The sequence below is a fragment of the Rhincodon typus genome, chromosome 16 (assembly GCF_021869965.1).
Source record: "Rhincodon typus isolate 14 chromosome 16, sRhiTyp1.1, whole genome shotgun sequence".
NCBI lineage: Eukaryota > Metazoa > Chordata > Chondrichthyes > Orectolobiformes > Rhincodontidae > Rhincodon > Rhincodon typus.
The window spans coordinates 42,527,215-42,541,910 of record NC_063347.1 but is presented as its reverse complement, the minus strand read 5'-3'; the positions used below and the strand labels follow the sequence as shown (position 1 = coordinate 42,541,910).

Here is a 14,696-nt window from a genome sequence, read left to right as displayed (position 1 = left end):
AATAATAATAATAATAATGAATAATAATAATAATAATAATGAATAATAATAATAATAATAATAATAATACAAAAACTAATAAAACTGTATTGACTCCAATTGATTCAGAAAAGCACCAACACACAGCAAAGCTTTGCTGGAACTCTGGATTACAAACTTGTCTTCACAATGGAAATGCAGAAACTGTTCTAATAACCCCATAAAAATACCATCTCTGGCCACTCTGTAAATACCAACACACTCATGTGAATAACTTCCATAAAAGATAGTTATTTGAAAGGAACATAGTCTTTTACTGAATGCAGAAGTTGAGACAGTAAAGATAGAAAAATTGTTTTATTTAAAATAAAAATCACTGACTTCTTGCAAGTCTGGTTCACAGACAGATATCTGATGATCTCAGGGCTTGTTCAAAATCACCTTGGTGAATAAAGTTTAAAGATCGATCTATCTATTGACTATTTGGAGGGGGGGGGGGGGGGGGGGGGGGGGGAGGTGGTGTGCGGCCTCGGCAATTTAAACAGAAAATGAACACAGGCTGGGGTTTCTTTTCCCCTAGAGCGTCAGAGGCTGCAGGGTGACCTTTTGGAGGTTTATATGATCATGGGGAGCACGGATAGTGTGAACAGACAAGGTCTTTTCCACAGAATGAGACAGAGTCCAAAAATAAAAGGATATAGGTTTAAGGTCAAAGAAGAAAGATTTAAAAACAGACTTTTTCCACACAGAGGGTGGTGTCGGTGGGTACAATTACAACATTTGAAAGGCATGTGGATAGGTATATGAATAGGAAGGGTTTAAGAGGGATATGGGCCAAAATGCCAGCAAAAGGGGCCACATTAATTTAGGATATCTCGTCGGCATGGACAAGTTGGACCAAGGGTCTGTTTCCATGCTGTATAACTCTAGGACTCTATTTAGTTGTGAAACTGAAAAGTGCCCCATGGACATGAAATTGGGATTGTAGAACGCAGGAACGAGACCAAGCAATAGGACACTTATTTTGGTATGTGGTGATCAGAACTGACCAATCTGAAATGCAAACATTTTTGCTTCTTGGCTTCTGTCAGTGTAAAGGTTACATTGTCTTAAAGCCAGAGCAAGAGGAAGATACTATCCATTCAATAAAAGTCTACTGCTTACTGATATGTGCAACAGCTTACTCTTCTCTCTTCATTTAGCTTTTGTTTGCCCTCTGCTGAAAGTGTGATTAACTGCATCTTGAGTCCTGGTTTCAATCACATAACTTGTGAACCAAACATAATTGCAAGTATTAAATGTGCTCAATCTTAAGTGTAGAGGCCAAAACTTACAGCTTGCCATTTAGTCTAAATGTTTCCTTACCTATGATGCATGTATAATCAGAACAAACACAACATTGATCATTTTGCCTGTTATTCACTCTTTCATCTCCTCTGAGGAACAGCGTGAATCAAAAAAACAGAATTGCTCCAAGCAGCAATTTGAGTCAAGCTAGTTTCTTGCTGACAAACAGGTTGGAAACAGCCACCTTACTTCTGGCTGTACAATCAAATTAGCATGTACACATGAAAGATAACCTCTTTGAAGTTTGACTATGCTAGATTTGTGTTCAAGTGCTCCAGGGAAATAAAAATGCACTTTTCTCTAGATTGCAAAACAAGCTATAAATTAAGAGTGAGAATCGTACAATGGACTACGGTCCACCACTTACAGTCAAAGTCACTTCAATGAATTCCCACTTCTCTAAGTTTTATATATATAGTTTAATTAGAGTTGGATCATTCAAAATTCTTGGCACTAAAAGATTGTCTACATTGGATTAATTACACCCAGTTTGTTTTTTAATGCCTTCATGGGATGTGGCCATGACTGGCTCAGCAAATATTTATTGCCCAGAGGGTAGTTAAGAGTCAACCGCATTGCCAAACATCTGGAGGGGCACGTATGCCAGACTGGCTTGAAGATAGCACGTTTGCTTCTCTAAAAGGATATTAGTGAACCAGCTGGGTTTTTATGTCAATTGACATGGCTGACATTAGAGCAGCGCCTAATTTTTAACGAATTCAAATTTCAATCCAGAACATCGACTGGAGTTCTGGATTGATTGTTATTACTATTTCACCACGGTCTCGATTGAAGTGGTCGCTTGGGGAGAACAAAGACATGTGGGGACGTGATTAAATTAAATGATTGAATTCAATCATGGGACTGGCTCCACAGCCTGAGTGGTCTACACCTATTCCTACTTTTTATGTTCTTACGAAACACCGTGGGATATCTTAAGAGCTATATATCATAGAAAATATTAAAAAAATAATATTTTCTAAGTTCTAAGTTCTTTCTTTAGCAGCTTATGACAATGAAGAGGCAGGTTTCATCCTCAATATCGCGTAGTGACCAGACAGATCATCAGAACCATTCTGCTGTGGGGGTGGAGAACTCAAACCTCTAATTTTCAAGCTCCTCAAGTGCTCGTTTTAGTAGCTGTTATTGCCAGAGGTGAAGAAGCAGACCTATTTACCTTTTCACTAGGTTTGGAGCAAAATCAACAAACCAATTAGCCTCACACAAAACCTTTAAAATTACTGAGAGTGTAGGCCATAATTTCTTTGTGCAGACATACTGAAATACTGCATTAGTCTTAGTTCAGCTAGTGTTTAGACAAATGGTTAAAATAGAGTGGGGGTGGGGGGTGAAGATTTGGGAGGATGAAACAGCATGGAGAAGGGGGAGAAAAAAAAGAATATGAGTGGATTGAAACTTGGACAGTAGATTTTCTTTCCTCAAATTGCCTCCTTCTGGAATGAGCCCATTACTACAACTCTGCATATTACTTCCACGCCAAGCATTGTGCATGGGTAAGGTGTTGGTACAACTTTTAACATGACATGCAGAAAGCACAACTCCGATATAATTCAATGTTTTTGGCACCAAGTCAGAGAAGCTACAAAGATAACCAATGTGGGAAGTGAAACTGCTGCAGTAGGAAGTTGCTCTTCTATTAGCAGATTCAAGTTTTGTTCATATTAACAATAATGCACACAACCTCCATTCTCCTCTACCAACGATCCGTTCAGTTGCTAGTGAGGCAACGCATAGCTTTGCAAGCTCAGGTATGAGAGTCCTGAACAAGCTAGACATTTGTTTGGATCTAAACTGATAGAGTTAGAATAATTTAAAAAATTTATAGTGCCTGTAGCAACGGAGGTTAAGAGAATAAGCAGGACTCCAGGATTCAAACTGAAACATGAAAAGAACCTTGACCATACAAAACTTCAATAAAACAAATAAACAGAAACAACTAAATAAGTGGACTGAACAAGAAAGATAACGATTCTAAACAAAGCAAGATGCTAGTTTCAACCAACTCAACAGTCATAATCCAGCTTAATCTTTACACTGTGGCCTTCACACCAATTGGCTTTTAAATTTATTCATCCTCCAGAAGCCAGTACCTCGTACTTAGTAAAGGTATTTCTGACCATTATGCACCACAGCCCACAGACATACACAGATGTGACACTACTCCATGGCGAGACGTTTCCCCACTCTACAGAAGTGCCCAATGCTTAAGAAATCCCTTTTCCATTCTCAATGCACACAGAACTGAGTTCTTTGTTTAAGCACAACAGTCTACATTTCTGGCAGCTGTTCAGAGAATAGTTCCATACTCAAGCAGTTACCAGCATATAATCTCCTACCTCCATAGAAACCTTCCAGTTTATTTGCTTCTAGGAATGTCTCGACAGCGTCACAGGACCCAAAACTTTAACTCTGATTTCTTTCCACAGATGCTGCCAGACCCGCTGAGATTTTCCAGCAATTTCTTTTTATTACAAATTCAAGCATTGTTTGCAAGCACAAAAAGGCATAATGAGCAAAATGAAAGTAAATAACCTCCAACTCAGTTAAAAGTGAAACCAAAATGCTATGTTTTTAATCTTCAATATAATCCATAAATTATAATTTCATTCTGGAATTTGTGTTAAGTATTTTCAATAACATATCTTACTTACAACCCAAGAGCTTGAAAACACAGACATTGCAACAATTTACTAAATACCAATGTAATTTATGCGAAATCAACGTGCCACTTGCTCAAGTTACAATAATTACCCTACAGTTTAAATACACAGTTTAGCAGTCTATTTCTTCAGGGGATTTGGATAATCTATTCAGTTAAGCAATGAATTAAGCTGGAATACCATTAACATCTTGGAGGAACACCAATGATTTATACCCGCACACTCAGTCAGCACATCTGAGAGTTTAATCACAAGGTCAAATACATTCACAAAATATTCTCTTAACTGACCACGGTTCTATCTTTCAAATGCAGCTGTAATAATGTGGCCAAAAATCTTTGTAATAAATGGTTTCTACATTGACAACACCAAGAGGGATCATTGAGCGTATAAACATGATTTCCACCAGCCCACTGACAGAACATTTGACAATAATCACGCACACAAAATAAAAATGATGAACAAAATTGAATATTTTCTTTCTTAAACTTAAATTTTGAGGCTCTTGTTGTATTATGCAGAGTCTATGGTGACTTTCTATGTTTAAATATGATATTTTGGCAGATGTTTTGTCAAATTTGCGTCAGCATTCAGCAAGTTACTGACCTTGCACCCTCATGTACTTCTTCACCATTTTAAAAGTCATACAAAAAACTGAGTTGGTTAATTTAACTCAAATTTATTAATTCCAAACAAATTACCAGCACTCAATTCTCAGTACGAAGTACCATTCTCTATGGAAATTTAATTCAGATTTGTCCAACTGTGCAACTGTTTCCAACATCCATTTGCCAACGGGTTTATGGAGTTGCCCCACTGATCATAGATGTGGGTTCCACAAACCAGTTTAACCACAAACAAATCCCATGAACTTTGCACAGCATAAATCAGAAATGAGGACTGTAGCCAAATGAAATACGCACGTGCGCCAGAGGCGGGGGTGGAAACAGAGAAGGGATTTAAATCAAAATAGGGCAAAGAGAACATGGGCTTACTGTGGGAATATCGGAGGGTAGTGCTGATGCAGGAGAAGATAGTGCTGTCAATAATGGGATAAAAGGATGGGTTGGGGATATGCACAATAAAGTAGGAGGAACAGTTGCAGGAATGAAGAAAGTAACCGAGAAAAGGAAGACTGAAGCCATGATGCACTGAAACATGAGCGCGCCATCTTTAAATGTGACGCTTTGTGAAGCCACTGTGGTAGTAGATGAGCAGACACTACTGCATGCATCTAATTCTTCAAAGAATTGGATAACTTTAGTTTAAAGTGGAGGATGGTGGTTAAGCAGCACTGGAATAGTGGAAATGAAAACAGAAATCACTACAGAAACTAAGCAGGTCTGGCAGCATCTGAGAGGAGAAAACATGAGTCAACATTCCAGGTCTAGTGACATTTCAGCTGAAGGGTCAAAGGACATTTCTCCACAGATGTTGCCAAACCTGCTGAATTTCTCTACCATTTTGTTTTTGTTTCCATTTCCAGCATCTACATTTCTTGCTTTTATTATACTGGAATAATTGAGTGTGGAGATGACAATGGCATGAACAACATATTAGGCAGCCCAAGAATGGAAATAGCAATGGAGGTGGAAGTATAACCAAGGATTCAGGAGCTCAATTCGGGCTCAAATAGGATGTCAAAGTCGCAAGGAGTCTGGTACTCTGCAGCCAAGGAGGCAGTTCGTGGCTATGCCCAACAGATGAAGATTTCTGTCTTTACAATGCTTAATTGGAAGATATTATGCCTTATTCAACTCATGTGGGACTGACTGATCCTTGACTGTAGTTTCACAGGTTTATCATCACTATGCAGTCTAATTTGCTTCACTACAGGATTAACAACAACAGATCCACTGAGCATCATCTTTGGTAACTAACTTGTAAAGGCAAGTTCTTAACAACTTTATTTCAGTTTTACAAATGGTTCTTACCCAGCTGAAGTATTAAGACTGCGTCCTCAATCACTTTCAGAGCTAAATGGAAATGTCTATAAAAGGGATAACACAACACTCTTCTGCAGAAAGACACAAGAACTTCCTGAAGAGAATGGTAAGTCTGTTAAACAAAAAAAAAATAATCATAGCTGTATCATAATGTCATTCATTTCAAAAGGCAACATCTTTTATTTTCACTCAAGAAAATCTGGCATCAAATTTACTGCAGCCAAGGTAAATACAAATGAAGCTTGTTCTCACAACAGCAGTTCACATCCAAGAATCATGAACCTACGTGACTCTAAGGATGGCACGGTGGCTCAGTGGTCAGCATTGTTGCCTCACAGCACCAGGGGTCAAGGTTCGATTCTACCCTTGGGCACTTGGCTGTGTAGAGTTTGCACATTCCCCCCATGTCTGCATAGGTTTCCTCCAAAGATGTGCAGTTTAGGTGGATTAGCCACAGGAACGCTGAGTTACAGGGATAGGATAGTGGGGTGGGATGCTCTTCAGAAGGTTGGTGTGGACTTGATGGGCCAAATGGCTTCCTTCCAGACTGCAGAATAGAATCCCTATGAACCGAGATGCGTGAAAACACCAAACCTCAATTCATCAAAAGCTCAAACGTGCACATCAATAAGTAACAACCGTGGGTTACACTGCAGAAAATGCTACCTGTTCCCTCTTCAACAATAATTCAGCTTCAGTGTTATACATCTTAAACAGGTTTCAACTTAGAACATAATCTTGGATTTGTATGGAATTTTTGAACTCTGTCACTTTACCCTGGGGAGATAATTATCACAGACTATGCATCTTCTCACACCAAAAACAAAAATAAAACAAATACTGCCTCTTATTCAGAGGCATATACTGCATTTTCAAGCAACCACTTGTATTGTCAATACAAAAACTAGACAAAAGAAGTGGGATTACAGGGTGGATTGGTATACTTTTGTTGAGAAAGAACAGGCAGAAGCAAACATCCTTTTAGTCAACAGTGACACTGCTGGCTTACAACGTAATGGATTGTGGGTTTGTATCAACTGCTCCCAACATTTATTCAAATGAAGTTGCAAAGCACAAATCATACTCCCACAAAGAAAGGACTCAATCAACATCAGTCCATTCTCCACAACCTTTCGGATTTAACAAATTCAGGCAACCACCTGCACAGTACTGAACTTTCTAATAGAATCAGTCATACAGCACGGAAACAGACCCTTTGGTCTAACCAGTCCATGCCAAATATAAACCCAAACTAAACTAGTCCCATCTGCCTGCTCCTGGCCTATTTCCCTCCAAAACTTTGCTATTCATGTAGTTATCCAAATGTTTTTTAAACATAGTCATTGTATCCACATCCACCACTTTCTCAGGAAGTTCATTCCACACACAAACCACCGTCTAAAAAATTTGCCCCTTGTCTTTTTTTAAATCTCCCTTGTCTCACCTTAAAAATATGTGCCCCCTTGTCTTGAAATCCCCTATTCTAGGAAAAAGACAGCTACCATTAACCCTATCTATACGCCTCATGATTTTATAAACTTCTATAGATACAAAACAGTCAGCCATCTCATTTGATCATTGACAGGTGAACCCTTTGATAGCACGTACACAATTTGGTATTTAACCTATCCCTGGTCTGATAGTCATCGCTGTTAAAACTAAAATCACCAATGTGGGCACGACAATGAGCAGGATTTCAATGCGAACAAAAAAGTGAAAAATGCGACAGCTTATTGTTCATCATCTGCCTACCTTTTTTCTGAAATTGCAAAAAAAAATGAACCATAATAGTTGGGGAGACACATTACTTATCAATAAGTTCATTACCATGTTAATACCCGTTTGCTCTCCCGGCAAGATTTCCACATTCAAAATATTATCTAACTTGACCCAGCTCAGTTCATCTGCTGCTGAAATTCTATTTTATGCCTGGTTTTATTGTTTGCCGATGATACGTGGGTGTCGTTGGCTAAGCTGGTGTTTATTAACCAGCTGCAGTCCTTGCGGTGTAAGGACACCTACAGTGCTATTAGGATGTGTGACCAGCTGACAGTAAAGGAAACATGACAGGCTTCCAAGTCAGGATGGTGGGGGGCTCAGAGGGGAACATGCAGGTGGTGGTTTCCCCAAATATCTGATCTTGTACTTCTAAGGTGGTCGTGCTTGTGAGTTTCAAAGTGGTGTGTAAGGAGGCTCAGTGAATTGCTGCAATGCATCTTGTGGATGGCACATACTGCTCACTGCTTGGTCGTGGTGAAGAAAGGAACAAATGTTGAAAGTATTGGATGTGGTTCCAACTTAGTTGTTGCGTTTTGAATGATTTGAGCTCGAGTGTTGTTGGAGCGCCTCTCAATCAGACAAGTGCAGACTATTCCATCTGAGTTGACATGAGACTTGATGGTGGACGTGTACTGGAGACAGAAAGCAAACTGGGTGTTGCAGAATTCTTCGCTTCTGACCTGCTCTGCCTACAGTATTTAAAAGGCTGTTCAGTTCAGCTTTTAGAAGTCAGAACATAGGGCATGTACTGTGCTGTACCGTTCTTTGGGCCACGATGTTGTGTCTCTAAAGTATCTGACTCCACTACCAGTGCCGGCAGTGCATTCCATTCCACATGCCCACCACTCTCTGTGTAAAGAACCTACCTCTGACATTTTGATCAATGGTAATCCACAGGATATTGACACTAGGGGATTTATTACTCTAGACCAGACCACTCTGAAGCACACTGGGATGCCTTCCCTTCTGCACACTCAGTAAACTTAAGCTCATTTGTGGATAGCAGGAAATAACTGAAGTTGGTTGTCACAGTCAAGAGAGTCTGGTAACAATCAGTAAGATAAAAAAAATTTTTTTCTGGCAGATCAAGGCCCAACTCATAAACTTCAAAATATGCAAAGTGCACAGCACACCTAATTCAAAGGTTGAGCAAACAGGCAACTGAACGGGGTCTATCACTCGTCTTGTGTGGTTTTAAGAAGTTCTCCCATATCAGCATTGTACACTAGATAACTGAAGCATTATCAATCTTCAGTGACTCTCTAATGGCTTTTATCCAACAGCTAAAGAGGCATTTGCCATCTGTCACTCCAGTCAATCAATGACTCATAGCAACTTTATTTAGGTTCTTATACCCACAACTGCAGAGTTAATGATCTGGAGAGATAAGCTTTGATGACTGAACATCTATTTCGTTGCTAGAAACAGCTGAGAGCTCTTAAATTGACTGATTTACCAAAGACTATATAGAAGGCAACAGAAATGGCATAAAAAGGCTTTTCCCTTACATCCAGCCAACATAAAGTCCCGCTCAGTTTCCGGATGTTCCACGAGGATTCAGTCTGGAAAAAAAAACAAACAATTACACGAAAGTAAGCTCACTTTAAATACATTAACAAAGTTATTACTGACTGTACTGTTAATGTACCAGTTGTTTACTTTTATACCAGTCATCAGATTGAGGGGGTGGCAGCAAGCTGTAGATAGGTAGGCAGCACAGGAAGAACAAATACACCACTCTTCCCATTCTGGGAGATGAATCAATCCAGCTCAGAATGAGAGACATTCTCTCTCTCTCCGAGATATTGCTTGCTTTACTGAGCTCAAACACACTCCTTTCTTTTTAAAAGAAGTCAACTGCATGAATTTACAGGTGAACTTACATTAGCTTCTCCTTCAGTGATGCGGACTTCATAGGCATATGCGAGGATAATGTCAAGCAGGCCAAGGTAAACATTCTGGCATGACCTTTTATCCAGCAGGTAATTCTTGTTGGTGAAGTTTCGCAACTGTTCCTTTTCATCTTCAGAAAATTCAACTGAGGACGAGAGAGGTTTTGTTTTTTGTAACACTACTCCATCAGCTTTTGAAGCATAAGTTTAAGAAGGTACTTGTTTCAAATACATTTTAAAATAAAACGTGTTCAGTGAGGTTTCATTAACCGAACTACAACGCCACATCCTTATACAGCATATACAGGATAATAAAATGTTCCAAGGTGTTTCAGAGGCATTCTGAATCAAAATGTGGTACAGAGCCATTTAAGGAGATATTAGCAGATGCCTTATCGAGGAGAATATTGATTTGAAGAGGGTTGTACAAGAAACTGTCGAGTTTAGGGTATAAGCAGCTGAGGCATAGCCAACAATGGTGGAATAATTAGAGTCAGGGATGCCCCAGAGACCAGAATTAGACGAATGCAATTATCTCAGAAGGCTGTTTGGCTGACAGAAATTACAGAGATAGTTCGGAGCCTGATTATGGAAGGAGCTGAAAGCAAGGATGAAAACATGGAAAAAAAGACTTCTTTAACTAGGAGCCAAAGTAGGTCAGTCAGTGCAAGCAGGATGGGCGAACATCATTTTAGAGAGCACAGAGTATCGTATGGACAGGATCTCCAAGTGGTGCACAGAACCAACAGAAAATTGATGCCTAAAAGGTGGCACTGCAGGATGCACCAGCTTAGCCCACGTCACTTGGTGACCATAGTCCGTATGCTCTCAACCTCCCAAACCTGGCCTCAGTTCCCCTCTGTATGGGGGCACAGCCTCTACGTTAGGTCCCACAGGTCAAAAGGCAACTGAACGCGCATTTAAAGAAAATGGATATGCAAGGTTATGGGGAAAAGACTGGCATGTGGGAATAAATTCAACAGCTCTTTCAAGCAGCTGACACAGGCGTGATAAGTTGAATGGCCTCCTTCTGAGCTGTAGGATTCTACATCACTTCTGAAAGACTAAATGAATCTTAGCTCACTTAACAGTGAATTCCAAAGATAATGTTCGGCGCCATATTTAAGATATAAAAATCATATTTGGAAAACGTAAATGCAAAAAGATCACTCAAGTGGCTCACAGCCATCCATCCATGTGTCTCTGAATTAAAACATTGAAACTATGTTTCAAAATTTTACAGGTGTCTGAAATGGTTCCTTCAGACTGGATGGCAGCAAATGTGACCCTACCACTAAGAAAAGGAGGGAAAGAGAGAAAAGAGAGAAAACTGGGAAATACCTGTCAGCCTAATGTCAATTACAGGCAACGTGATAATCTATAAAGACGTGATATCAGAACATTTAGAAAATAATGGCAGGATTGGGCAGAGTCAACATGGATTTATAAAAAGGAAATCATGTTTAACAAACCTGCCAGAGTTTTTGTTTGAGTATTAACTAAAAAATAGATAAGGCAGAAGCAGTGTGTTGAGGATTTACATTCACACAAAGTTTTTTGATAAGGTACCACATATGACGTTGATAAACAAACAGAGCACATGGGACTGGAGAAATATACTGGCATGGAGTCACAACTGGTTAACAAATAGAAAAAAAGGTAAGAATAAATGGGTCATTTTCAGGTTGGCAAACTGAGGCTAATGGGCTATCACAAGGATCAGCGCTCAAGCCCAGCTACACACAAACTATACCAATGCTTTGAAATTGGGAATATTACACTTGATGCCCAAGTTTGCAGATGACATGAATCTTAGAGGGGTTGTGAGGACAATACAAATGTGATTGAAAGAGATTTACACGATCCAAGTGAATGGGCAGAAGTTTGGGAGACAGAATACAATGTGGAGAAATGAGGTTATCCACATTATTAGGAAAAGCGATGAGAGGCTGGCAAGAGTTCATGAGTGGAGGCTCAGTCACTGAGTACATTCAAGATTGAGATCAATAGATTTCTACATATCAGAAATATTAAAAAAACATGCAAGCAAAGTGCACAAATATCAAGTTGAAATTGAAGATCACCCACAATTTAACTGAATGGGCTGAATTAACGACTCATTTCTTATAAAGCCAAAAATACAAGTTGAACTGACTAAAAGCCGTGCTACTCAAAGTTAAAGATAAGATTGATAACCAACAAGATAACAGACAAAAATATCAGCAGAACTGCTGCAGTGTGCATAACTGCAAGCGAGAACAGCAAACAACGTTGTCAGAAACTAAAAAGAAGAAACTCCTCTAAAACCAGAGAAACCACACCCATTAATAGCACAAAGTCACCACATTAAACAGTGCTGAAAGAGTCACAGGACTGAAATCATGTTTTACTATGAATGACTACTGCACCCTGCTGTAAAGTGCAGATTTCCAGGTGGAGACTTCGTATCGTCAGCATCTTTTTGCAGACCCTTAACGTTTAAAGACAAATTCAAACATCCAATAATTGAACAGACCACCACAATAAAATTTCACATTTTTATACAAAAACAAAAACTTTATTGCATCTATGAATAAAATTTTAAAAAGCAAACCACGTTAAATCTTTATAAACTACAATGTTACGTTATGGTTTAAAAACCCCGGTCCCACTTTTTACTCTTCCTGCCCCTCAGCCTCCAGATTATTACTCCATTAAACACTGCAAGAACCTTGAAGGCTTATTCACTTCTTCTGCGACCAACCCAAAGCTGTGTGACAGCCCTCTCGAATTAACTTGAATTCTCCTTGGTACCTCAGCTTTCTCTAAATTATACAATTTACAGGGAAACCTTAAGTGACCCATAATTTTCCTGATATTCCTGTCATAACTGTAAACTGTTCAATTGTGGATTTAACTGTTTTCTTGCTTAGGGATTTAAAGATCAGGAACACCCTTGTTCCCAACAGTCCTCAATGCTCCTACAACTTCTTTATAGATGCTGGTCCACTGTAGACTTCAAGTTCCTGTCAGATGATGTCTTTTTTTGGGCCTGTGCAAAGCTAGCTGACTGACTGCACGCTTCACTGAACAAACAAATACACACACACACAAAGCAACAGGAACATTCAAACTTCTACTGTACATCTCTAACTGCACAGCATGTTTTGGGATGCTCTCACAAAAGAAAAAAGGAAACCAATTATTTTACCTTTAACACAACTTTAATTCTGCAACCCACAAGAATAATTCATATTGCTCATGGAATTTACAGCTGAATTTCTGCTCTTAACAAGCAGCCCAAAGGATGTATTGGGCCTTGGACGGTGTACAACTTACGTTTACAAGAATGATACCAGGACTTCAGGGGCTAACGTTAGGAGGAGAGATTATACAATTTAGGCATGTTTTCCTCTAGAATTTAGAAGGGTAAGGTGTGATTTGATCAAAGCCTTCAAGATATTAACAGGAAACTACAAGGTAAGTGAAGATAAACTATTTCCATTGGTTAGGGATTCCAGAACTCAGGGGTACACAGTCTGAGGATTAGGATCAGACCGTCCAGGACAGATGTTAGGAAGTGCTTCCATGTACAAAGGGTGGTAGAGGTCAGGAACCCCTTTCCCCCAGTGGCACTAGATGCAAGATTAGTTGCAGAGTTTAAATCTGAGATAAACACATTTTTGTCAGGCAAATGTATTAAGGGATACAGGCTAAAGACAGATGCATGGAGTTAGGCCACAGATCAGCCATGATCTCACTGAATGGTGGAATAGACTCGATGGGCTGAATGGCCTCCTCCTGGTCCTGTGTTCCTAATTCCCTTGTAGAGCCACTGTCCCCAGATCCTGTGTTTTGGAACTACATGCATAAATTTCCATCTTTTCCTTTACTTGTCCATGGGATGCAGGTATCGCTGGCCAGGCCAACATTTACTGCCCTGGAGAGGACGCCAACGAAGTGTCTGCCTGAACTGCTGTGATGCTTAGGGTGAAAGTCCAAAACACAGTGCTTTTAGGGAGGGAGTTCCATTTTTTGACTCATCGACAGTGAAGCCATGATAATATAGTTCATTCAGGATCAGGAGGGGTATGAAGGACAACATGACCAGAGTGGTACTCTCATTCATCTATTGTTGTTGCCCTTCTTGTTGGTATAGATTGCGGATTTGTAAAGGGCTGTTAAAAAAAAAAGTCTTTGTGAGGTACCTTGTAGATGTGAACACGTGGAGGGATGACAGGAGACAAGTTACTCACTGAGGAATTCCTAGTTGCTGATCTGCTCTTATAACCACAATATTTATAAGTCAGGACCAGTTCAGTTTCTGGTAAAACGGTAACCTCCAGGATGTTGAAAATAGGGGATTCAATGACAATAATGCCATTGAATGACAAAGGAAGATTGTGAGGAGGAGAGTGAGGCAATTACTTGAGAGAGGGCAACTGTTGTTCGAATCCAGCCCCACTCCTAAAAAGTTCAGGCCTTGGTGATAAGCACCATTCCCCACCCACTCACCCTAGTCTTGGCTGCTTTCGTTGTATTATGATTGCTGCTAATATCAAGGTAAACGGGGAAATCAGGTCCAAAAACAGAATTGTTGAAAAGTGCTTCCAACTCAGTGAAGTTCACTTCATATATAGCCAAACTGGAGATGTGCCAATGCAACAAGTCTAATGAAATAACTGCAGCCAATCAGAGAATTCCAACTCTACAACACAGACAATTGCCATCAAGTCTGCACTGGGGTCTTTCTCCATATGAAGCAGTGAGTCTAAGCCCAGACTGTTGCTGAATTCCAATGCTTCCTATCACATCCTCCTCCTCCCCCTGCCAAGTAATTTGTTTTGCAAAATGACAAGGTAATGACTGACAAGGAGATTATCCTCTCCAACTCAATAAATCCGCAAGACAAACTAAAAACAAAAATACTGGGCACGGTACTGAGTTTTTCCAGCAGCTGATTCTTATTTCAGAATGTTTAAGTCAATTGATTCTTAAGCACAGGCACCATTCATCTTTCCTAATTGTATTTGGAAGTCAATTCTGTGTATTGATTACTCTGTAAAGAAGTTCCTGGTTTAATTCTCAAATTT

General features: G+C 39.7%; 1 protein-coding gene across 1 annotated transcript in view; it reads right to left on the bottom strand.

The window, feature by feature from the left end:
- The window catches only part of LOC109921893 (protein SHQ1 homolog), a 95,903-nt gene that overhangs the window by 50,513 nt on the left and 30,694 nt on the right, over window positions 1-14,696 (bottom strand). The window contains exons 4-6 of the mRNA XM_048606740.1: window positions 9,616-9,770; window positions 9,241-9,294; window positions 5,942-6,065 (exon numbers count right to left, since the gene is read on the bottom strand). Coding sequence (XP_048462697.1) covers window positions 5,942-6,065; window positions 9,241-9,294; window positions 9,616-9,770 — 333 coding nt within the window. The remainder of the gene's footprint in view (window positions 1-5,941; window positions 6,066-9,240; window positions 9,295-9,615; window positions 9,771-14,696) is intronic.